General features: G+C 40.5%; 1 protein-coding gene across 1 annotated transcript in view; it reads left to right on the top strand.

Moving 5' to 3' along the window:
* The first annotated feature begins 17,930 nt into the window (after positions 1 to 17,930).
* The window catches only part of KCNMA1 (potassium calcium-activated channel subfamily M alpha 1), a 518,368-nt gene continuing 509,920 nt past the window's right edge, over positions 17,931 to 26,378 (top strand). The window contains 2 exon segments of the mRNA XM_086616846.1: positions 17,931 to 17,946; positions 18,551 to 18,855. Of these exon segments, the coding sequence (XP_086472972.1) occupies positions 18,604 to 18,855 (252 nt within the window). The 5' untranslated portion in view covers positions 17,931 to 17,946; positions 18,551 to 18,603.

Below are 26,378 nucleotides of genomic sequence, written 5' to 3'. Positions count from 1 at the left end.
ACCTATATCCTTGTGTATCAGGGATGTACACGCTCAGAGAAAGGCCATAAGGGAAGTATTAAATAAATTTTCTTAAAAAAAATATTTTTGTTTTAAAGAATATTACTACAATTAAGCATGAAACAGCACCTTCTATGCCAGCAATTCACGCTTCATGGGTTCACTTGGGCAAAAAAAAAGAGTAGTGCTAGAAGAATGCAGTGTTTGATCTGGAAAGGTTTCAGCTACACATTGATAGGATAAAGAATTGCTAAAGTTAACAGGAGCTTTTGAGGGCAAGGGAAAGGAAGAGAAGTAGGTGTCATTGTCTTGGGTAATTGTTCCATTTACAAAAGCGGAGATAAGAAGCATGTCTGAGAATCCTAGGGCTGAAGGATGTGTTAATCATGACCCAGAAAGCACTGTAAGTCTTTTATAGGGAAAAAAAATGCCCCAGCATTCCTTGAATTTGTAGTCAGGAGTTCCCATGAGCCTGCTTCATTCTACCACTGTAAGCAGGATAGGAGATACTCGAAAGTAATTTCTTTCATATTGTATGGCTCTTCCTCTTGGTGTTATTCAACAGGATGCAGTTCCCACAGCAGTTCGTCAAATTATCACAAAAGGGGCTATTTGTCCCACATCCTTTAATATAGGATTGCATTGTTTCTGATGACATTTCTGATGACATTCTGATCAGCTTTGATGAGGCCAGTTCCCAAGTAAATGAAGAACGTTCAATGTGTCCTTCTTTTCACATATTACAATATATTATCAATTTTACCTACTGAAATAAAACCACCGTTTCCTTGGATTAAACATGTAAAGAATGAGCAGGCCTGGAATTAAATGAATTTTTCAAGAGAATGTCTCTTCCTAACAGTAGTAGATGCACGTTTCAATGTTTTATATCGTGTATATATATTTATATCACATGCTTAAATTGTAATAGTTTTTAGACTACTTTTCACAGTCTGTATGATTTCCTCTTTGCAATTTCATGCTTGTGGAAAATGGTAAAATGATATTGGCTTTTTTGAGGCTTTTATTAAGCTGCTTCGTCTCCAGTTACGGAAAAAAAAAAGGAAAAAATGTATTATATGGATAGGAAGATTCCAGAGATCTGTTTCAGGGCATGTCATGAACCTGTTATCAAGTTATATTATTATTATTATTATCCAGTATTGTCCTCCAATGATTCTGCAGTGCTCAGTTCATAAGCAAAAAAGACTGACTTAGACAAGACTTTATGCCAGAGATATTAAAGGAACTAATCTGTACAACTACCTCATTAGGAGGAATTGCTCAAGAACGTGTTGTCCTTATATACAGATTGCCCCTGTAAGGCTGCCAATGTCAGCAAGACCTTGGGTGCATCTGTCATGTTAGTGACTGTAGGCTCGATACATTTTCTTGTGTGTATTTGTGCATGACTGCAAAAAATTCTGAAAAATTTTGTTCCTGTGAGTTTACTCCCTTTGCTTCTTAGATCATGTAAGAACAAGCATCTGGAATCAGGCCAAAACACTTTGTAAAAACAGGTTAAATGGTAAAGTCTCTTTTCTCCTATTTACAGGAACCTTTTCTGATAATTGAGTTAATATTGAAAGTTAATTTTTTGTCTAAGATTTCATCTCTTGTATGTATTGGATATGTCAAAGATTAAATTCCTTTAAATATATTAGCCAAGCAAAAAAAAAAAAAAGATTTTGTAACTGTAAAAACAATAATTGTGTGGATTGTCAGGACCTGTTTTTCTTCTATGTCTGTATACAAATGCCTTTCAGATACTTTGCCAGACAGGCTTCTTCAGGACAGGAGTGCTCTGTGGTGCTGGTGGTTGCTTGCATTGAATTATTCACTGGTTCTCAAGGTAGTCAGTGACAGTTTTCTTGCTACTGCTCTGAGTATCACTGCAGCAGGCTCAAACGCTCAATTTTGCGCAAGAGTGATTCCACATTAAGAGTGTTGACTCTGTCCAACAGATCTTGTGATCCGTCCTCTAATGGCTGCTGTAGTCTTTTGCCACCTCCTATTTGTTTTTAATCTGCTTAATGTATGCCTTATCCTGCATTGTTCCCAAAGCTAATAGTTTATGAGACATCTTATTGTAGTGGGGCTACATGACTTGCATAAATCTACTAAAATGGTAGTTTATTCATATTGCCTTCAAATTCTAATAAGCATTCAACTTTATTCCTCAGCCAGCTGGCAGACCTTTGTGATATCATTCTGATTTTATGATGAAACACTGATGTAAATTAGCGATAACTAAAGCTAACTAAACTGAGATAACAAAACACAAACAAAGAATCAAAGGCCAAGCAAAAGGTTATACAGAATGACTCAAAAACCACACAGTAAATGAGCGTGATGGCACCCACGAGGATGCCACTTTGGGATCCCAGTCTATTCTACTGTTTTTGTACATTCACGTTCATTTTGATCATATAGCAGAAAAGGCTTGAGCATTGACATTGTTTAATGTCAGTGTTTAGGGTGGTATCTGGGGTTTGCATGAAAGTGTTGTTGTGGAGAAGACATGGAAGTTGAACTTACAGACTCGGACTCCAATGTCTCTGTTGGAGCTCTAAAAGTAACCTTTCAAAATGGAACCCATTCCTCCCACAGAGGATGCTCTCAACCAAGCCAAAATATGTATGTCCTGTAAGCTTACATTGTAAAACGTGTGAAAGGGAGAAGACTTGCTCTTGAAAGAGAAAAGACTAGTTGACCTAACAGATATCTTTCCTTCTAACTTCTGCATTTTATGAGAAAATGATAAACATTTTTTTCCTAGCAATCCTGTTTTTCAAACAGCCATGCTGCTGCAGGAAAAAAACAGAGACTGTCTTTGAAAATAGAGAAGCTGAGAGTTTTGTGATCAATAATATCCAGCAAGTAACGCTTGGAATACTAAGTCCTTGTTTTCCAAAAGGTAATGGAAGAAAGCATAATGATAAATGGAAGGAAATGCCACGCCTTGCTTACAAATGTAAATTCCTCCAAACAGAGTATTTCAAAAGTGAGCCCTCAGGACAGCAGGCATGTGTGCATTTTAATCAGAGTCGAAGGGTGGACCACAGAACGGTTTCTCAGATGTTAAAGGCCTCAACCCTGCATCCAGCTGCTGATGAGAGGCTGCCAAGCTTCGGCATGGTGAGTGTAACTTTTGAATCTGTCCATCAGAAGATTTCCAGCCAACCTGGTTCACAACCCCTGACTGTTACCAGTGAGGACTCCTGTTAGGCTAAACCTTGCAGGTTTCACAGAGCCAGTTCTGCTACAGAATGTTGTCATTCATCATGACATTTCCCTGTGCTGAATTGGCAAAGGTAGAGAGGAAATGCATGGTAATTTTGAATTTAAGAGTCACCTCACTCACAGTTTTCCAAGTCATCAAACTACTCTTTTGGGGATAAATAACAGTTGTCTTTTGTCCTTTTGCTACAAAAGGGAAATTGAGGAAATTAATGTCAGACACTGAGATTGTGCTTTACTATGTAATGGGAAGGTGATGTTGGATTTGGCATTTGGTGAATGCAGTTTATCAGATGGTTTAACCAAATTGAACATGTCTACTGGCACCATTTTTTAGGACAGTGATTCTATCAGCCTTGGGATTGGAAGCAAGAGCATTCCAGCTTTGCCATTGTGTTTAACATCAATCTGTAAACTAATGTGGTCTAGAGTTGGGAAAAAGGCATTGCTATGATATTAAGGAGATAAGGGCTCCTAGTTAGTGATATTGATTTAGCTCTGCCCCGCCACAAGATAACTTTTTAAAAAACTTCCAGCAGTCAGATGTATTCAAGGACAGGTCAACTTGTTTTAATGCATGTGGAGGAGGAAAAAAAAATAGCGTCCCTAGTGGGAAGGATTGAGCTATCTGAAGAAAAAGTAATGTAATTAATTTCTGAATCTCCCTCCAAGATTGAACTGTTATACACCTGCAGAATTTTGTTCATCCAGAGACAGGCAGAGTCCACTGACTCTCAGAATTAGCACTCTTCCTTTCCTTTTTTTCCCCTCACTCCATCTGTTCACATAGCACCTGTATGTCTATGCCTCGCTGACTCTCCATCTGTTTCTATAATTTGTATTTTCTCCTCTGCTCACAGCCCTTAAAATTTATAATAGAGGTAGGGAGATATTAGGAATGAGTGCTTCAACATGTTCATCCTACAAAGTCTTTACACGAACGCCTTTCAGTTCCTGCCTGCTGCAGCATCTCCCAAGCCTCTTCCTGCTTCTCCAGGGCAGCTTTAGACTATTTCTAATAGCCCACCATCTGGTTCCAATAAGCACTTAAATCTTATTTTTCCCAGCTGTTGCTGCTGATGCAATCGGTACCTTTGTCCATGTACGTTCTCCATTAGGGAATATGATCCAGCAGCAGGATCGCTGCAGACCACTGTGACCTGGTTTCTAGCTGCCAGGGACTGACTGACTTGGCTCATGGTGTACTGACAAAGTAGATTTCCTTCTCGGCTGGATGTTACTAGGCCTGGAGAAAAAATATTTCCCTTTCTATGTTGATATTGGCCAGTTAGGAAGTTTATTCTCACCTCTCACTTTTCTTTCATAAAAGCCAGTTTTGTTTTGTTTTGTTTTTTTTAAAGCTGCCATTCAGTGTGAAATACAATGCTGGAAATTGATCCTGTAATATATTAAAACTACAACACATTAAGTGAAGATTGAATTACATTCACGTCTTTAATTAAAAAAGTCCATAAAATAGACACATATAGTCATATTAGAAATGTAATATAAAGTGCAAATTTTAATGCTTAATAGTCCAGTAATATCATTTATGTTATATCAGTTAGACACATCACTCAAATATAATGATAGATTATCAACAAACTGGTACTTGCTTAACCTTGACTAGAGAAACTCATGAGATTATACTTTGCAAACATTTTCGTTCATGTAGGAAAATATGGAAAAGTAATCTGCTGTACAAACATAAATACTCAGCCTGTCCTTCTTTGGACTATACTCTCTCATGTTTGTTTCTCTACTTCTAAAGTTGTCACTAGCAGCTTTGTTCCTGGGTATTTTCTATTCCTCTGTTTGATTCACCTATACTAATACAGCACAAAAGACTGCTCTCTGATGCATGTTTCTATAAATGCTATTAAAGTAACCCACATACTCAGATTCTGCATTACGATACTCCAGGAGGAAAGACGAGCTGCAATAAATGGATGGTTATTAAGGCCTTGAGAACCTTGGAACTCCAGTTGTATTTTAACACACATGATCTTAAATAAAGATACAGCGACAGTTAATTATAGGGCGCACTGTAAGTATCCTGGCCAGATGAAAGGTAGCTCGTGTTCCTGGATCACGTATGATCTAGTATGATGAGTATTTTGGTTACAGTTGCTGTTGTGCCACTGCTGGGAAAGTTAGGGATTAGGTAATTTTTTCAAGAATGATCCAGGATTCATGAAAAACAGCAGAGCTGCAGATCGCAACACTATTGCTGTACGGGTGAAACCCTGATAGATCACAAGGTGGCCTTTTTCCAAAATAAAGTCATAGCTGTTTCCTTATTGTAACACACCCCCCCCCGTCAATCAACTGATTATCAAAATGGAAAATCTTCAAGAGTTATTATTCCAAGGACTGAGTGTCTCTGCCATTTTTAGTTTATCATAATGCAATTCAATCTGTCACTGAATGTCACTTTGCTCATATACACTTTACTTGTAATGCTTTCAGTGTAACAAAATATAGTTGCTCCCACCATTTCTTAATCTTCTGCTGGTATTCAGGCCCTTTTAAGAAGGTGACCTAGTATGATTCTCTCAGGCATTCAGTTAATCTTGTGTAAAAGAACTTTAAATAAGTAGCTGCTACAGTCTGTTTTATTGGAGAAAACCCGCAGCTTTGTACAAATACAGAACCCCATGCTGGATACCTGAGACAAACTGGAAAGATAAGTGTATATGGATTATTAATAAGTCATGCTTTGAGCTTTTACAGTACCTTTCATCTAAAGCTCTAAAAGCACTGTAGAAATATTAACCCCCACAGTACCCTTTGCACAGAAGTAAACATGAAACCCACGGAGTACATGTGACTTGCTCAAGGTCACAGAGACAAGGCTGCATGCACATCTTGGCTTTAGGGCTTCTGCTCTAATAATTAAGCTACAATCCCAAACCCTCAGGAAATAAGCAACTAGATAAATAAGTAATCATTTTCAGTGGTCTGGTAGGACTGGCTGGAAATGAGGTGTAGTTCAGAAGACTGCAAAATAACCTCATGCAGGTGTGTCACTTGAAACTCGTTTTAATTTCATACGGAATTACAACAGTAACGAAATGAGATTGAACTCAAATGAATAATGAGCTCTAAATTGAGAAATGGTGTGATAATGCCTTCCATGGTTCAATTAGTCAGCCATCTGTAGTACTTTCTAGTAATAGTTACATTGCCTGGTTTAGAAGACATCTAAACGTCTCTGTCTAGTTTTCAAGAACATGTACACATTATACAAGAGATATTGGGCATCATCAGCAAAATATACCAGGAAATGTGTGTGCATTGACCCACATCCAACGGATCTAAGTTTAATAGGAAGCCCAGTCTGAATATTCAAATCGTTAACTAGAAAAAAAAACATCTGGAGATAACTGAACCTGCATCACACATCCTTTGTAACCCGCTTCCCGAAAAACTTATCTCAGACTTGAACATCTTTTGGCCTTCAATCTCTCGTACCATCATGGAGCCGATGTTTGGATGTTGCCTGATGTGTTCCCACTCAGAAGGGCCAAGCGTAGAACTGTCTTCTGTCACACTGTAGAAGCATTGAAAAGCATGACCCCTAACATACAGCTTATCCTCAATATGGGACATTTTATCCTCAGTATCTCGAGTTCATAAGGATCTCATCCTTCATGTAGGAGGGTTTAACAAGCTACAGAACTGTGTTATTTTATTATACTTAGACTAGGAAGGTAAGAAAAGATGTTTCTGTACTGCAGAAGTATCGTCTAAGGTGAGAATGAGGTAACTATAGGAGTTTTGAAGAAGTTGGAGCAAGCTGAAGAAGATAAAGCAAATCTGATCTTATTGTCTAAAGAAGAAATAGCTCTACTTTTTAGTATTTCTGAAACCTTATATTAATCCAGAGAAGACTGGAGAGATGACACTCCATGTTTCAAAATGGCTAATTTATTAGAGCCTGGAAGGCAGGAATCCTTTTGCAAAAGGAAAGGTAAACCACTGAAGAAGGCTGGGTTACCTGTTTTAGGAGTGTTAGACAGCAATTACTGTACCATCTGGGAAAAAAAGGGAGTGGAAACTCTCTTTTTTTTAAAAAGAAAATTTAACATAACCTAGATTATGTCTTTCACTTTATTGATAGTGATTAAAAAAATGGTTAAATCTATTACTTTGTGATTCTTGCAATGCACACAGAGTGTGTTGCATTGACACATCAATCAGGATTTAAACACAGCTTAATTAGTTGACAGTGCCTGTCACCGACAGGGCGCTAACCTAATGCACAATGAACGAAGTGTATTGTCTAAATACTGCCTACTAAATCAGTATTTATTTATATTAATGTTAACCTGCCCTTGACAAACTTTCATTGTCCTATTGCTCTGTTGCAGTTAGTAAATAATTTGCTCATGAATCACCTGTCTCTAAAGAGCTGAATCTTTCCGCAAACAAAAGAGGAACTGTTTACTGAGCTTTTTTTTAGATAAGGAAGGTGAGTTTTCCGTCTAGGAAAGCAAGTAGTGACCCTGTTTTATCTATGGGAGTAGGTATAAGCATCCCTGAAATTCTAATTTAATTTTTCTTGTTTTAAATTAGAATGCATATCACACTGCTAGAGCTCCTCCAGGACCACACTCAGACCACTGAAGTACTGATGATTCTATATTATAGAATCTTAATATGGCTCTAGGGTTGTCTAGCACTTAAAATGTTGTCTTTTTAATTGTGGGGGATAAGCACCTTACTAATCTTTGCATTTCACCTGTCTCGATCCTAAAAGACATAGCTGTTTATAGAGCTTCATCAGTTTAAGGCCTTAAAAAGTTCTAGATTACTCATTTCTTGGTGCAAAAAGAAAACACTTGAAATATGACATTGTGGAAATTCAGAGGAGTAAAAAAAAGTCTTGATTACAAGCTTAGTAAATGTTGATAATACTAAGTAATACTTTAAAATACACATTTAGCAATAGTCATACTTTATGAAAACAGATCATGTTCATCTACCATAAAACTTGCAAAATTTCTAAAACTTGTAAAAATTAAAAGTATTCTAACTACCACAGCTGTCAATAGACTATATATATTTTTTCTCGCATGCCGAGATTAGATGAGCAATACGTATTATCACACGTACAGCAGTGAGCTTCCTTCTAGTAAAGGAGACGCTGGGAAAACCTGTTGTGTGAGATAAGGTATGATAATACACAATAGGCTATTGTCAGAGAGACTTTGAATGAGACTTGACTGAGATGGTGACGAGGGTGGAAGTCTTGTGATTAATGTCTTATATTTAAATACAATTTAGTATTCCATTGCCCTAAAACTGCATGTTAATTAATAATTAAATTTATCTGCAGGATATCCACCTGTGAACATTTATGAAAATAGATGCTCTGTTATGCTTTTTCCCCAAAGATATTGCTACCTGGTTACAAATTAGCCTGTGTCTAACCATTATTAGATATGCATATGTAAATTATATTATTAGATAGTCACATGTATCCTTTCATCAATGCAGCTACAGTGTTTGAGGGCAAAATGGCAGCCACTGCATAAGACACAAACAATCCATGCCTCTTCCCATCTAAGATCTGACCATCGGTTGTATACAATCAGCTTATGTCAGGAAACAGAAATTAACATCTGCCTGCAGATCAGATTAAATTAAAGCCATGAATATGAGTAGATGCAGCATATGAGACTATTCACTTAGTAAAGCTTCATTCCACCACTATTATATTGCCCAGAGGCTGCAGCGGAAGGTCATAGCTCGAGTTTCATTTTGTTGGTTGCCATTAAGTATCCCAACATTCCACTGAATTAGCATTGGAAAAAAATGTACAAACTCTGTGGAAAATACTGCCTTCTTTTAAGGCAGCCATTCATTTTGGCCTTGACTTCAATTAGTTGAATTCAGCCTGAGGGTATTTCGGTTTATAGCCTGCTGCAGGCTTAGTACCGCATATGACTGCTGCATTAGCAGAGCTCCGACATTTGACACCTATCTGTGACTACTGGCATATATTTGATCCTTAGCAGCACCATTGACTTGTGAGAAGCCATATTTGGATCTACCAGTGAGGAAAACAGAATATTATGTCTTTAGAATAGTACTACAGAGGTTCATCTTTTATCAGGAATACAAAAAATAATGTCGGTTAATCACCGATCCTTCCAAATTGTGACCAAACGGGTATTTTTTTCATTATTTTGTTAATTACAGAACATACAGTTCCAAATAGGAAAGGGAACCCTAAAGCTATATTCATTATAGAACTAAAGGTCACCTTTATATTGCACACTAGCTAATACAGCCTCAGTAAGATATAAGCGCTGATGAAGTCAGCAAGCAATTAAGGACATGACTCCTACACAGCCTCTTCAGCTTACCAGTCACTTAATCATACAAGGTGCTGAGCTTTGTCACCCTGGGCCTAAAACACATGCTTAATTTTAAACATGTGACTCGGTTACAAGATTCTGTGAGATTACTTGTGCATAACGTTAGACACCTGTTGAAATGCTTTGCTGGATCAAAGCAGGAATGCTCAGCATTTTGCAGGATTGCACGTAACTGGATTTTATCTCTTCCCCCTACTGGAAAAACTTTGGTGGATATATGCTTACATACTGGGATGAGAAAGAGCGTCTTCTGAGTATGTTGAGATTCAGCTTTTCAAACCTTACTATATGGGCTGATGTTTGATAATGAAAGTGGTCCTGATTAGTCTGTTCTAATTTATTTTCAGTTGCAAATTTCCAGTTCTCAGCTACTAAGTTCCAGACAAGCATGAAAGGCAAGAAAGAAAGGCAGATCATTGCAAATACTGCTCTTCCTGAAATTATGTTGAGGTTATTGTCAAAATAAATGAGCTCCTAAATGAGAATATATCCTGGGGAGGACAGAGTGTAAGTGTCACAATACGCTGCAAATAAACAGAGTAGTGCTTGTAAATGTATGATCTCCCCTTTAATGGTTTAGTATGCCTGATGTCTGATTTCTCAGCATTAAGCAAATTTCACCTGTTGGACATTAAATTAAGTAGTGTTCCGAGCTGTTTTTCACAGTGAGGGGTTTTCAGTACACATACATCTTGCATTTTCTTTGTTTTTCACAATTAGCTGACGTTCATGAAAACTTCCATTGGCCTAATTGGAGAGCAGCAGTACAGTCCTGCTCCTATTACTTTGCTGGTCAAGTAATTTTTTTAAGTTGTACACCACAGATTGGAGCCCTAGAGTATGTTAAGGCTGGTGGCTGGTTTCCGGAATGATGACAGTGCTTCCATCATAGGGACTTCCGTTCTGACAGCAATATCTCTCTGAAAGTGCCATGTGGCATAGTTGGCTGCTGGACTTAAAAGAGAATGCCCAATGCAAACAGGCATCTTTAGATGTATTGTACTTTACAAGGAAACTTTTTTCCTTCCCCTCCCTTTTAGTCATGTCTTAGGAGTGTCTGGAGTCAAAGCTAAATGGTTCTTAGAAGCAATTAAATAAAGCTACCTGGCCTATGCACTTCCAGTATGAAAGATAACAAGTAAACTGAATGGAAAAATGTTAAATAATGAGACAATAACCATTTGGTCTTCCAAATTAATTACATTTAAAAAAACATGTATTGGTCTTTGCGATCACTATGACAATACCCAAGTAGTTCTGGAATGCTTTGTTTGGAGCTAGTAGTCATAGCCACAGCGGGAACACCACTGGTGGAAACTGCACAAGGTGTGGGAGGCACACACATTACTTTGTGTTTTCACAATGGTGGCACATACAGGACTTAAATATTTGCTGTATTGCTATAATATTTGCTGTATTACTCCATTAGAAGTTTCTGGGCCTATCGGAAGGACCAAAGCCTGCCAACACTTATACAAAGAACTGGAGAGCTGCTTCCACAAAACAGTCACCAAGTTGATGCAGAAGGGAGTCCTGGCATTGCACAGATATGTCTGCAGGGTGATGTTGCTGTCCTGATTTGATACAATCCAACAAAATCAACACAAAGCAAAGCTAGAGAATTTTCACCCTGCTTCTGGAGTGGCTCTTTGCGCACCACTTTACGTAACTTATTTCTCTGTTGTTCTGTCAATATCAGTCAGTACAGGGTGAAGAGTTTGCTGCTTCTCTCTGTGGTTTGGATGGACATCAAGGCCTGCTCAGGAAAAGGGGAACTAATGGTTTAAGAGAGACCTTAAAGGTCTTTTTCTTATTTTCTTATTAATAGTTTAAGAGAGACCTTTAAAGGTCTTTTTCTTATTCGATTTGTTTGGGTATTGTTTTGATGCATTGTTTAACTGCTATTTCTGTATCTCCTTTGTTAGCCTACCTGTGTTTTAACAGTGGCTGCTACTATTCTGTCTTCAGAATATCCCCTTGTATCTTCCTATTTTCTCCTCTCCTATGGCAAAATCCCTGACTGTAAGGGAAAATCATTAGTGCAAACAGTAATAAACAGGCTCTGATTCACAGGAGTCAAGAGTGCTTTTAAGTGTGTGGATTGATATTTATTAAGTGCACTTACAGATCTCAGAGGATACAATATGACTTAATTAATATTGCTTCTGAAGTCATCATTTCTGTTGTCACCTGTTTTCAAATTCATTCCATTAAGGCATAAACCATACTCATTTTCGCTTAAGAAGTGGTCCTACTTGCAAGAAATATCATATCCAACCAAACACTGTGTGATTCAGGAGACTTGGTAAGAGGAAAATGAGTACAAGGAAGGATGCTTAGGTCTAACTATTAAACAAAATACAAGGATATCCAAGAATTGCCTTATTAAAAAAAAAAAAGTCCAAGAAAAATACTCTATGTTTGCAATACTAATTTGTATTAAATTTCTATTCATACCGTATGGATTAACATGAACAAGGGATTTCTTAAATATTTATTTGGCTGGACTGAGTGCAAGGGTTACAGTACTCTGGAGATGATCACTCTGAATGACTGGGTGACCCATTAAAGCATTCTGCTGAGGTATGTCTTTGTCCTGCCAGCTGGAGGATTTTGCCAGGGTTAAGTGCCAAAATAGATCTCAATACTAAAGTTTTAACTAATTCAAGGAAATCGTTACATAACCTCGCTGCCAAGAATAGCGTTCACGTATACCGTTTACAGAGAGATGTGATGAAGTTGAATGTATTCGTATTTGCAAAGTGCTTTGATAAGAAGGTGCTATAGAGTGCAATATATTACCACACTTCAGTCTTTGAAGAGGTATTGGGTAGACACAAAATAAGCTAAACAGGATTTTCAATTAATATGCACTAAAATAGTTTGACCAAATCTATGAAAAGAACAAATGTTAAAGATAATCATGTCATATGCAAATATGTAGTTAGATGCAGCCATGCTACTCTTACATGCGTACCAATATCACCTTCTGCATATATTTCCTCTTTAGAGCCTTTAAGACAAGGACAGCTGATCTATGCTTACGTGTGTTTTACATCAGCACAGGATCTTCCTCAGCATCTCAGAGAGCAAACGTTTTGCATTACAACAAAACCTCACAGAATTATTTCATGATATGATTTTGTTGCCAGTATGCATCTAATCACTAAAAATATATTATTTTTCAATCCTTCTCCCAGGATAAAGTAAGAATAGTGAACAATAGTATTAAAGTGAGGGTCAGAGTTAATTACACAAGATATTTGTGATCGATTATATGTAAAGTCTGGCTAATCTTGTGTCTCCATCATTTGAAGTCAAGATCGAATGCCTCCCTGACCTCAGGAATACAGATCTAGCCCTTTGACCAGTAAACTACTATTATTATTATTATTATTATTATTATTATTATTATTATTATTATTATTATTATTATTATTTTACTTCTTTGTGTAAGTTCTTGCTCTGCCACAGCTACTGATGTTACATAAAAGCCAACAGCACATTCTATGGGGACAAGAAAAATGTAAAGGAGGAGGCTGTTGGTCACAAAGAGTAATTATTTATGCTGGTTAACTATCACATAAGGTAACAACACTGCATCCTATAAGGAATTGTTCACGTAGCCACCTGAAGCTGGGTGCTGCAGAGAATAAGTACATACCAATTGTTGGAAGTTTGATTTTTTACCTTGGAAAAGTATTTCTTTAGAGAACCTTAAGCTGCTGTTCAACATTTACTCTGTTTACAAATGGGCAGGTTTTGCATACAACCATTAAAGAAGTAAGTTGTAGCAAACAAGTTTATGGTGTATATGTGGTATATAAAAGCTTTTAGCCTTTTAAAATATAATTTCCCTCAAGATAATAACATGCAATTGTTTTCTATCATTTCCCTAGACTCAGTTAGACCAAATGCCTTTTGGCAAAACTGGGGAGTACACGTTTCTTCTCTCACACTTCATTTCTTAAGAAAAAAAAAAAAGATTATTTTTATAAGATATTCATCATTTAGAAAACATATAAATCTTAACACTGCTACTCCATTCATACGTTGTTGTGGTTTTTTTTTTTAAACTGCCATGCTAAATTAATGCCTGGTGCAATACTGTGTCACCAGTGAAGGGGCGTGCCACTTACTTGCTTGGACTCTTTAGCTTTAATTGAAAGATTTATCATTCCAAAGAGTTTATCTGTCTTCAGTACTTAGTACATGGACACTTGTACTAAGTACTTAGTACATGGACACACCTGACTGCTTTGCTGTTATTGTGTTTTCTTTATATAGCATATTTTTGCCTTCTCTTTAATCATGGTTTTCTTTACTGGAATGTGCAGAAGATTTTCTCATATAAGCAAAATAAAAAACACACTGTGATTTATACTTGACTCATACAGTTATACTTATGCAGCTTTATTTAGCTTTGTTGTGTTTATTGAACTTAAATAATTTGTTATTGATAATGAGTAATTTTGCAGGTAAATTATGTCTGATTAAATGCAGTAGGTCATTCTTCCTTACTTGTGTTTTAATTGCTAAAACCAAGATTGTCCTGTGTGTTGAGATCATTGCTGAATGGAGGGTTTTTTTTAATTGCAAAGATCCAGGTTTGATGAATATTTAAACTATGATTGTGTACACAAAATATCCACAAGAGGGAACTGTTTTACATAAAGAGGAGTCATTTCCTTGCTGCTAAAATACTGCTTTCTGGAACCAAACTCTCCAGATTTATGTTGAGCTGGCATGACTGTGTCCCGGGCTATGCTATGTGGTAGCAATAGGAAAAATACCAGTAAATACGTTGTTCATTATGTTCTGTAAATAGTATTCAGTTAAATAAGTAAATGTTGAGCTCTTGTGTTGAAATATTAAATAGAGAACTAATCTAAAAACTAACTTGCTTAAGTTTTGTGTTTGCTCAGAATAGATCTCTCCAGGAAATGGAGCTGGAAAACCCTGTTTGGTTTGAAGGCAACGTGAAATGCAGTTGTTGCTTCAGTAAATGAAGCATGCAGCCCCGCTGGGCTTTTTCAAACTGCACTTTATAAAACCTGTACTAGAAAGCAGGCCTTTCCTTATTCATAAAGGAGCAAGCTCAAATGATACTCCTTCGAGTATCTTTTGTATCTCTGTCTACGAATCAGTGAACAAAATACAAAGCTGTCTACTTTATATATGCTTTGTCTTAGCAGGCAATTCCTATTAGGCAAACTTTTCACTGGTAATGTAAGTCTCACCAGTTGATATCAATAAGTTTACCTTTGTACGTGAGTTTCATCATAAATATTTGTAGAACTGAGAGCTGTTTGTATAAATAGGAGGAGTTTTGTTTATACAGATAACAGGAAAGGTGTTTCCCTGGCTATATAGTGTGAAGTTTATAACCCAGAACTCCTAATCCATGTGTTGATTGGTTTATGAATAGGTTTTGAGCAACAGAACTTAAAATCGGCTTTTTACAAGTGACCACAATAAATCTCCTACTCCTATCCAAATCTGTGTGTAAATGTTGTGTAAACATATTCAAATCAAATTATTTTAAAGTACAGTCTATATCCTGTGCACTTGGTTTGCTTTAGTCTGAATTTTTCTTTAGGATCATCGTTTGTATTTGTGGGTATGGTATTATGGGGGTGCTATTTTAGAAGTGCCTAATGATCTTGTTTGCATCTGGAGTGGTCATGAAACCGCTGCAACAGTACCCCGGGTCAGATAAATACTTTTAAACTCATACCTTCTGAACGTATAATTTTCAGACTGCAGCCTCTCTGTCAAATCTTCTGGGCCCTCTCCAACAACAGCAAGAGAAGATGTATGCTGTACCTGTGGCTTCAGAGATCCAGCCCTTGTTATCTACCAGACCAGAATACAGAAGAAACTCCACTGTGCAAAAGCCTTCCCTGGGATATGCTGTGCTGCTGCTGTTCATTGCCCTGGTCTTTTGAGGTGCACAGGGCATGTGGTTTCCATTAGCTGTAAGAGCATCTGTAAGTATCTGGCATTTTTGAAGATCAGACATCGAGTGGCTATGTTACGATACTCCTGCCCTTGCTCCACTCCTGGTGTTTGCTGAAGGATAAAAGGATCTGTAGGTATGTGTGCGGCTGTGAAAAGGGTGCTCCTTGAACACCAACCCAGGGATGCAGAGCAAATGACCATCAGGACCAGGTTCTGAGCCCAGGTCCCAAGGTGTGTAATTCTGTCACGACAACACTTTGTGGCCCAGGTGGCTTTCTAGCTGTGGGGAGAGCTGGTAGCAAAAAGACATGGGAAGGGGCAGCAGCTGTGGCAATGCAGTCTGGGGTTGCATGTGTCAGCTGCAACATGCAGTTTCTTTACAACTTTTCTGCATCTGGAAATCCTCCACTTAATTCCCTCTTATAACAGCCTCCTGGGAATAGGCTGCTTCAGGTGGACTACGTAACTAACCATTTTCCTCTGGGATACTGTAATGTAGTATTTTCTCACTTGTACATACCTCCGTACTATTGTCTAATGCTTTCTCTACTCAAGAGGCCTCTATTAATCCCTTATTGAAAAGGAAGCCCTGGCTTGAAGGAACAGACTGCTGTGAGACATCATGATAACTCACAAAGTTAGACAATGGTGTTATCGCACAAAAAAGTGGGGGTGAGAGGGTTAGAGAGCCCCATAAAAAGCTTTGAGAACTCACAAAATCTCATTACCATCACTTTAGTAGAAAACAAAAACAAACCAACCCGTGGCAGACGCAGAAACAGGAACTACTACTAGTAAAGGTTAAGAGATTACCATTTCATAATGGTGGCTCTGTGTATGTGTAGCGACTAGATCAGATGGGGAAACATCACACACACATAGCCTGTTGTATTCTACCCTTGGAAAGATGTCAAGAGGATCTGCTTAATACTTCGCACAGACAACCCAGTGAGCAGACCATGTGCCAAATGGAGATTTTGATTTTTATATAAACAAAAATAAATATATAAATATCTAGATATGAATTCCTCTGCTTGTCAGTGGGAATCTGAAAAAAAAGCGGAAGACATCTATCCAGATTTTCTTGCTGGATTGCCCCCCCACCTCCCTCCCAGTGTTTCATTTATAATTGCTATTTATATTTCTAAGGGTTAATTTCAGGAATGTTCTTGGGATGTGCAGCAATTTACGGTGCGTTTGCAATTATTTCCCTGTGCCAATTAAAGACAACCCAAGAACGCCTTCAGCGGAAAGACCCACGCCATGGCCCCCCGATATTTATTTCACGCTGCCTTAACGCGTTCCCAAACCAGCACACCCCCCTCACACACACACTCCCCCCCGCCCTCGCATCCCGGGCACCTGCTGCTGCAACTCAAGCGCCTCCTGCGAGCCCGCAGCGCGCCCCCTCCCTCCCTTCTGCTCCCCGTCCCCGAGCCCCAGCCCGGCCGCCCCCAAAGCCGCGCTGCGGAGGGGCCGCACTCGCCGCGTCGCGCTCGGCGGCGGGGGAGGGATGATGGGGAAGATGGGCACCGGGGGGTGGGGGGGGGGGACCGGCGGGGCTGCGGGGGCCGGGGCCGTGACAGCGCCGTGCGTTAGCCGCTGCGTCATGACATCCGCCAAACCAGCCCCGCGCACGGTGGCGCGCGGGGGGGCCGCCGCCGCCCGCCCCCGCCCCACCGCGGCTGCGGAGAGCGCTGCGCGGCGGCGATGGACCCGCTTGGGCCGGCAGGACTTGTTGGATCGGCAGCTCCCCGGCGCGGCCGAACGCCGCCTCGCCGCCACCTGTGAAGCGCCTCGACCCCCCCCCCGCCCCCCCCCGCCTCCAATCTCGCTCCCCCCCCCCGCCGTCCTCCGGAGCCGTCGCTCGGTGCCTCGGCAGCCCCGCGAGCGGGACCGAGCAGCCGCGGGGCGGGGAGCGCGGCGCCGCCGCACGGCGCTGCCCATGGGGGGCCGGGAGCCGGAGCCCGCCTGAGCCGGCGCCCCCACCCCCGGCGGCGGCGGCAGCGGCGGCGGCGGCAGCGGCGGCGGCGGCAGCGCGGAGTCCCGGGCCGGAGCGGCACCCTCTCCCCGCGGGGCGCGGGGCCGTCGCGTCCCCCGGCGGCAGATAGGGAGGGGCGGGGAGCCGGCGGCAGCGGCGCCTCTGCGCGTGTGGGAGCAACAGCCTGAGCGACAGCCTGGGCCCTGGAGGGAGCTCCTGAAGGATGGGCGAGGAGGCGGCGGCGGCAGCGCGCACGCAGATGGGCCAGCGGAGGATGAATTAGGAGCCACAGGAGGCTGCTGCCGGCACCGAGGGGGAAGAAGAGAGGAAGGGCTGGACTTGGAAGAGGAGGAGGAGGAGGAGGAGGAGGAGGAGGGTGCGCGGGGGGGACCGAGTGTCGCTAATAACAAGTTAAAGACTAATAACAATAATAACAGAGCACCTCCGGGAAGATCCGCGGCGGAGGCTGAGAGATCCCCGCTGAGGCCAGCGGGGTTGCAGCGCTGGGTATCTTGGAGAGACGCTCCGAGGCATCAGTTTGTGGTGGTGGTGGATGATTTTTTTGGGGGTGGGCGGGGTGGGGGCTGTGTATGCGGGAGAAGGAAGGGGTGGGAATCTGAGGAGGAGACGACCTTTTTATTATTATTTTTAATTTTTTTTGCATTATTTTCGCCGTACGAGGAGAACGCTCGGAATTCACCGGCCTGTCGGCTCCCGAGAGGGACCCGGGGATTGTACGGTCGCTTTTCTTCATCTTCTTTTTTTTTGTTTGGTTGTTTGGTTGTTTGGTTGCTTTGTTTTGATTCGGGTTGGTTTTTTTTTATTATTATTTTTGTTATTTTTCTTTTTCCGCTGAGCAGCAGCGGCGGCAGCAGCAGCAGCAATATGGCTGGTGATGGGTTTTTTGGGGGGCGCTGGCGGCGGGAGGAGCTCTCGGAAGCCCCTGCGCGCCCGGCTCGCTGTTAGCTATGGCAAATGGCAGCGGCGGGCGGCGGCGGCGGCTCCTACCCGGGCGGCAGCGGCGGCGGCATTAGAATGAGTAACAATATCAACGCCAACAATCTCAACACAGACTCGTCCTCCTCCCCCGTCAATGTGCCCAAGATGGATGCGCTCATCATCCCGGTGACCATGGAGGTGCCCTGCGATAGCCGCGGACAGCGCATGTGGTGGGCTTTCCTCGCCTCATCCATGGTCACTTTCTTTGGGGGACTGTTTATCATCCTGCTGTGGAGGACCCTCAAGTACCTGTGGACTGTCTGCTGCCACTGCGGAGTCAAAAACAAGGTAACTCCCCCTCCCCTTCCCGTCCTGGTGCCCGTTATGGTTTGGTGCGGTGCTGGTGGTGGTGAGGAGCAGTGGGAGCCCAGCCTCGTAGACAAGACACCTGGGCGAGGTGGAACTGGAGGAGACGCCGTAGGGCTGTTGTTGCATGGCAGAGTGCTGTTGTGGTAGGGTTGCCACGGGCTGTTGGGAGCCGCAACGTGGGGAGCGTGGCTGGAGGAGTGAAGTGTTGGGTGCAGCCCTGAGACGTGCCCCTCTGTCCCCCTCTCTCCCTTCCACCCTGCACTTTCATCTGGTGGCACGAAAGTTACATCTGGTGTGGGCTCACCCTCTCGGCGAGGCACACGCTGGCACGTGGGACCGTGTTGTTCTGAACTTGATACGCACCCTCAGGACCACATATGATGGCGGGGTGGGAGTGCTTACTTATCGATCTAAACTCTCAGTTCTCTTGTGGAATGAGAAACGTTGGCAAAATTAAAAGGCAAACTTCCCACTCAGGTAAACCTTTTTAAAGCTAGTTCCGCTCCCCAAGAATCTTTGACAATTCTGTTTGATAAGTGTAGCTATCAAAAGTATTTAGTGCATTCATAAGTAACAGAATAGATCAATATTCTTTTAACCTAAGTGCAAAATCTTTGAGGCACCTCTCTGCCGCTTTGATTTTTGTGTATTACCAGCGGGAAGAAAGCGTAGTACGTGAAGTAAGGTCGGCTCCTGGTTTGAAGGGTCTCTTTCAAACCAAAGCTAAGAACTTGCTCAGGTCCAGACTTTCAGTTTTGTTTAAGAACAAATGGAATAGAAAGTGTTAAGACTCTGTATTTGTGAAAGTGGATTTGACAGACCCCAAAATAGACCAGCAGCTGGAGTTTCTCCCCTTCCCTTTTCACATTTTTTGGATTACAAATGGAATAATATCTGCTTCAGTTATTCCTGGCACACAGACACCCACAAAAACACACACACCTTTTAATATATGGTTGCTAGGTTGCTGGCTTGCTTTGACGTACAGTGAGCTGTCTTCCCCCTTCTCCTCTCCCCTCCCCCTTAAACACACTTGATACAGCACATAACCCAGCTGTACGAAGGATCTAACACTTAGGGGAAACCAGAAACAAAGTTAGAGTGTGAGAAGTTACAGTACTTGTTTGTTTGTTTGGATTTAGTAAGGTAGGCGTCCGGTTCGGATTGCAGAAACGAACCGCTATGTTGCAGTTGGAAGTAGAACATGAGTTACCGTGAACTTGGCCTATCTATGGAAGAAGTGATTGCTAGAGATAAGGATAAATAAAAGCTTTTAACTCAACCTTAAGCTTCAGGAAACCTACTAGGCAGTATCACTTCTCCATAGGCATTTTTTGTTTTGTTCAAAACCAAACCTGAACTTTCTTAGAGAGATGTTAGCCGGATATGATGACAAAGCTCAAATGAATTTGTGACAAGAAGTGCGTCATGTAAAACACCATTTCCTATAACATTAAAAGGTGATTTTCAAGAATGAATGGGTAGTTAAGACTTACCTTCAATTTCTTCTGTATATGTTTAGCATTTTCCTTTCCACGTGATGAAACAAATTGGCAAGGGCTCTCAGGGATCTTGATGAAAAAGAAAATCCTACAGGTTATCACCTCATGCTGCTTTCCTCGAGAGAATGAAAAGTTAGAGACTTGTACACAGAATTCTTACACATAATGTATTGGTGGGTATTATTGGTCTGATAGTCCATTGTTGGGACATAGTCAGTTAAAACAGATCATTCATTTCTTAACCAGTACAGAAAGCCATATCCAAATTGTCTTTAAAACCTCGTAGGCTAATTGTATCAGCTTACTAAATAACAGGTATCATTGAGAGGTTCCAACACTTCTGGTCAGAATGATTGGATGTACTGTGGCTATGTCAGGTTGTAAAATTTATTTCATGTCTGAAACCTGAAGTAGCTAGGCCCTTCGGTATCATTCCCTGGGGCAGGAGGATTAAGGACTCTGCAGGTAAGGGGGAGATAGACATCTCTTTTAGGTTGTGTGTGTTCCACTTGTAAGGGTTTTCAAGCTTTTAGTGAAGAAGAACTTTAAAGGGCTGATCCTGCATTCCTCCCATGCTAAAACAGGGAACTGGAGGGAATTCCGTGTGTGGAAGGAGTAACTAGTTATTGCAAAATGCTTTTCTGGTATTTAGGGTATAAAGGCTAACTGAAGTAACAACTGGAAATGTCTTAAACTTTGCTGTTATCAAAAACATGCTTTGTGCTGAGTGGTAACTTGGGAAAGGCTGCTGAGGCTGCAGGTGAAAAATGTGAATGCATATATACGCTATGTCGACTCTATTGGACCTGCCAGCAAAAGCAATTTTACAAGAAGCAGCTCCTCCTGCTGCAGGACTGAAGAAGTTTTCTGCATGTTAGGACCTTTCCTTCCCTCTGCTGCCTCTCGCGCTGCTCCGCAGGTTGTAGCAGAGTTGGGTTATCCAACATTGTCTCTCCATCCATGTGAAGAGTGGTCCAGTGAGTGTGCTAGGAGAAATCTTTCTGGTTTCTGCTTTCTGTGGCTTTTTACTGAATAATTCATGTATATATGTGAATTACATATAGTGAATAATTCACAGAGTTACTGTGCTAACACTCTTGTCCGTATATGTTATTGTAAGGAACTAAAAAAAGTTTCATTTATTTCCTGCTCTAAGTGCAACATTGTATTCCTCAGATTTGTCAGTGATTGCCGACTTGATTTTGGAATGTAACACTTTTTAATATCTCTATAGAAGGGTTTAGAATGTCAGTTGTTTGATTTTTTTTTTCTCTCCTTTTCTCATTAAATTTAAGGTTGGAATTTAAAATCTGATATAAACAGTTCAACACTTTGTGGAATGAATTTTGCTACAGTTTCTTTTTTCTTGGAGATAAGAAAGTCAAGATTCTCTAAGTCAAGAATATGAAAACTTCTGGTAACAGAATGATAAACGTTACCCCTTCATTTTTCCATATCCAATTTATGTCATTGTATATGAATAGAACATTAATATTAATCATGTATTAAAAGTGATTGCTGAAGTTTAGGATTTTTATACTCCGTGCTTACTTTGTGAGATGACATTTTTAAAAATCTGCCAAAAAGAAGAATGTAAATCTTGACCAATGTTGTCAGTGTTTCATATAATGTGAGAGTCAATACAATTGAAGCCCTTATATTCCTATATTTAATATGGTATGTGATTTTAGATGTAATTCTTCCAAATTAGCTACAGTCATATTGTAAAGACTCAAGAAATGCTGTTTTTCTCCTCAGTGTTTACTTCTACATTTTAATGAATGCTTAGATCTTGTTAAAGAACTTGTCTTCTCTTTGCTTTTTCTTTGTCCCTTGACCAAAGAGGAATCTCTTTGTATATGAAAAGTAGAATGTGAGATTGAAATTCAGTGGGCTGGACTCTGACACCATTCATTGCTCTTGTTTCTGAGAACAGCAGAAAAATAAATAAATGTGCATGGTGAAGTACACATAGTGGCTAAATGTGCATTATACAATCTGTAGTTCTTTTGCATTTTTATTTTTTGCATTTTCTACTGACATTACCTGATGGTATATTTTGGCTTCGAACAAACTCTAACAAGAAGAAGGAGCAGTAGTAGAAAGAGGGAGCACAAGCTTGGGGCACAGCTGGCTCCTGAAGCTGACCAGTGCAGAATGAACTGAAATTTGTACTCTTTTGAAGAGCATGATGCTCACTGCTCCTTTGGTTCCCCTTATGTACCTGATGCCTTCAAGGCTCTTGCTGGTAGAATGTATCTTGAGTGCTATGTTCCTATTGGAATTATTTCAGTATTTTAAAGAGCTTTTCCTCCCCGTGAGTTCCCTCTGGACTCGTATACATATAAAATGGTATTACATTATGATTATAGACAGAAGTTGCTAGCGTGAAATGACAAGCCATAATAGCCTTCTTTGATATTGATCTACATATTTTGGAAGCTTAATAAAGTGTGCAGTGGTAGATTTGGTCAGTAGAAACCGTCAACATGCCCATTTGTTTTGAATAGAAAAATAGAAATATTTGCTGAAAGTACAATATTTGCGGAAGTCTTCTTTGAGAAGTTAAGAATTTTCACCCAGACCTCTAAGGCCTGAGAAAATTTCTAAGTGGAAAAATTTAAGTTTTCCCTAAAAGAAGAAGTGTTTCTACAAACTGGTTCTCATACACCTGGGTTCGCTGATTTCCTAGCAATACCTGCATAAACCTCCTCTCCAAATAGAATTAAACAAACTCAAAACAAGGCACTATATATTGATAAAGTACGAGAGTAGATTGGAAGGTGCGTGTGGACACGGAACGCAGGAGATCCCTTCATTTAAGTCTGTGTGTGGAAACCTCACCTTGACTCTCTCGAAGATGTATCAAGCAGAAGCGTATGAACAACTGGAAGGCTCAAGGGATTAGCAGCGGACTGTAATGCATTTTGCTTGTTAGTCACATGCGCATCCTGGCTCCAGGCATTGAATCTTTCCTGTCTCATGGCCGTCAGGTGGTCTGTGCGTAATTATTCCGTGACCGTCCCACCGGACAGGTTGCCAATTGAGAGATGGACGTGGTGGAGAGGTCAAGGACTGAAGGGAAAGGTACGCACAGCTCTTTGCAGATGGCGTTTCTACAAGTGAAAAAGGCACCGATATGGAGAGGTGTGCGCTGCTGTTTCCCGCGCTGTGGACAAGAGTACACGCTTTCAGCTCTCTGGAGCTCATAGTGGATTTCACATTTATAAACACATGCTAAAACTGGTTATGCATGCAGAAAAGAAAATGTATGGACAAGGATTTAAGCTGTAAACCAACAATCTCGACCCCGAAATGTTATTTGATGCATTATCATACTTATTTTCAAGGCTTTGCAACACATACATTTAAGGAGAAAATCTGTGCTTAGAAGGAATTTGCAACCCTCGCACGTTGCAAATCTGCAAGTGCTGGTTGGAACCATTGATTTCACAATTTTTTCCGGTTTAGCTCAATAGAAGAAATGCCTGTAATAGGGAACAAAAAGCTTTTAAATACAATGATCTATATATTCAGTTTTGATGCGGTGAGTTTTCTGAATGCAGAACGAGGACAGTTTACAGCCCCAGAGATAGAAATACTGAAAATTTAGAGCATGCTAGTCCTAAGTATAATCTCTGCAGGGACAGGATCTAATGATTATAATTAAAAAAGCAATGATGTTCCATATCTGTCCAGTACTAACTGCAAGAAAATGGATTGTGAATCTTAGTCATTGAGTGCCCTTCCTGGGACAAATCTTAAAAAGAAGCAGTAATCTCTAGGCAGCAGGCAAAATACAGAGCATGGTCATTGTTCCTTCAGAGATTGGCTCTGCTATTCTGTGGAATGCAACTCAGATTGACAAAAAATTTATGTGAATTTCAGGGTTGGCTGGTAGTAATTCCTCGCAAGATTGGGCTGTAACTCAGAAGCAGTGAGGCATTCTTTAGGGTGAGATTGTAGGACAGACCTTCCAGAGAACCTACTGAGATGTAAACATAAATGACTCTGGAGAAAATTAGGGGATGGGGTATTCCATTTGGTTCTATTAAACATGCCTAGTCACAGTGCATAAGATTATGATTTTACATGTAAGAAAACTACCAAATTACTGGAAGTCTGAGAAGGACACAGTGGATAAAACTCTTTTTCTACAGGAAAGATTGCTGAAATGTTATGTATGGGTGTTAATGGTTAAAAAATATTTTTCTCCCCCACATATCATTTCAGTGACGAAAGGAAAGGGACTACACTTTAAAAAATGATCATATAATGCTGTGTTTCTCTAACGAGTTCATATGCTGTTACGTGGTTGAAGGCTCAATGCCCGACTCTTGCACCCGCCCTGTGAAGTGAGTGCAAAATGGTATTAGATCACAAGGCTAGGCTGGCGTTTGTACCAACTTTACACTGGGCTTAATGCACAAATTCCAGATTGGACCTCATGGTCTGTGAGTACTCTGTTTATGGCACATAGGTCATCTTGGGTGACAAGGGAAGGAGGATATCCAGTGGAAGTTTGTTTAGTGCTTTTGCCAATGATATAGCTGGATGAATAGATAAGAAAACAAGATACCTATCTTCCGTGCCTGTCAGAGATGTATTGGTCAGGAAAGGCCCATTTTGAATCCCGATGGTATTTATAGCCTGAGACTGCACTGGGTTTGCATCTTGAGAGGAACACTTTATTCCCATATATAGTATGCGTGGCTCTGCTTAAATGAATGTGCTGCCGCTGAAATGTGTTGAGTTCAGTTTGCTTTGAGATGATATATTGCATGTATTTGTCTGTGTGAGAGTTACAGAACGGAGAGCATTATCCAAAGCCTGTTGAAATAGAGGGAGGCCTTCATCATAACTTCAATGGTTTGGACTCAGGCCTAGATGTTCATAGTGTTCTAGGTGAATCAGACCTTTTTTTCAAATGATTCTTGTGTTAACATTTTAAGCTTTTAAAGCTTTTTTCTTTTATTGTAGCGAGGTGTATTTGCTTGACTTCTGGCCATTATGTCTGGGATTTCAACATTAGAAAACATAATATTTAAAAATCACACAAGATATGTTTCCATTCCAGTTAAGACTTACACCTTCTGCCAGGCCCCTTGGAAATCAAAATTTGGATGCTTGAACTACAAACAATATCCAATCAAGTATCTCTCCTGCAAGCTGATGTGCAACGGCAAATATTGGCTCTTTTTTAGAACCGCAGTAAGTGCACCTGTAGTGGAAGTGGCAAAAGTTCCTTGACCCATGGATCTCCTGCAGGACAGGGACACGTGTGCACCTGCAGCCCTGCATCCTAGGAATCCCTTTGCACGTCCTTAACTTCACTACCTCATTTAAGTGTCAGAACTGCTAACCTATAGTGGACAAATCTCATCACCAGCCAGAGGAGTGTTGAGAAGTAGTGTAACATCATAAACAACTGTAGCATAGCACAACAACTGGGCCAGAATTTGAGTGACTTGTCACTGTAACTGTTAGATACAGATCTGCTGGTTGTATTTTTATTACTTGTTGTATGCCCAGGAATAAATTTACAATACAGTTTTGTTCCCCTTTGTCCAAGCAAATGCTGACTAAATATTTGGCGTTTTCTTTCTTGTTATTTTTCTTTCATTTTTCTTGTTATCTTTTGCATTTTTACGTAACGGTTTATCTCTTATTTGTTAACTAAAAAGGTGACTCACTCTAAATTTGCTATTATTAATGAGATTAGCACTACTGGTGTTGGATTAATTATCTATTTTAAGTACAGGGGAAACATTATTAGAGATACTTATGGTGACCTTAATGTTACAAAAATAAAGTGAAATAGATTACATTATGATTCTTTGTTTAAGCATCTTCTATTTTTTTTCTAGTATGAACTCTATTATAGTCATTTTAGTTGTGATTATACACAGGTATTCTGCTGGACAGAAATTACTTGAAACAGGTTACAAGCTTCTTTGACCTATAATGGTCATAGCTGGTGTAGAGCACTTCAGCTGCTTT

Source organism: Tauraco erythrolophus, chromosome 9, assembly GCF_009769465.1.
Source record: "Tauraco erythrolophus isolate bTauEry1 chromosome 9, bTauEry1.pri, whole genome shotgun sequence".
Lineage (NCBI taxonomy): Eukaryota > Metazoa > Chordata > Aves > Musophagiformes > Musophagidae > Tauraco > Tauraco erythrolophus.
Note: the sequence above shows the minus strand (reverse complement) of the source record. Positions and strands in the feature narration are given on the sequence as shown.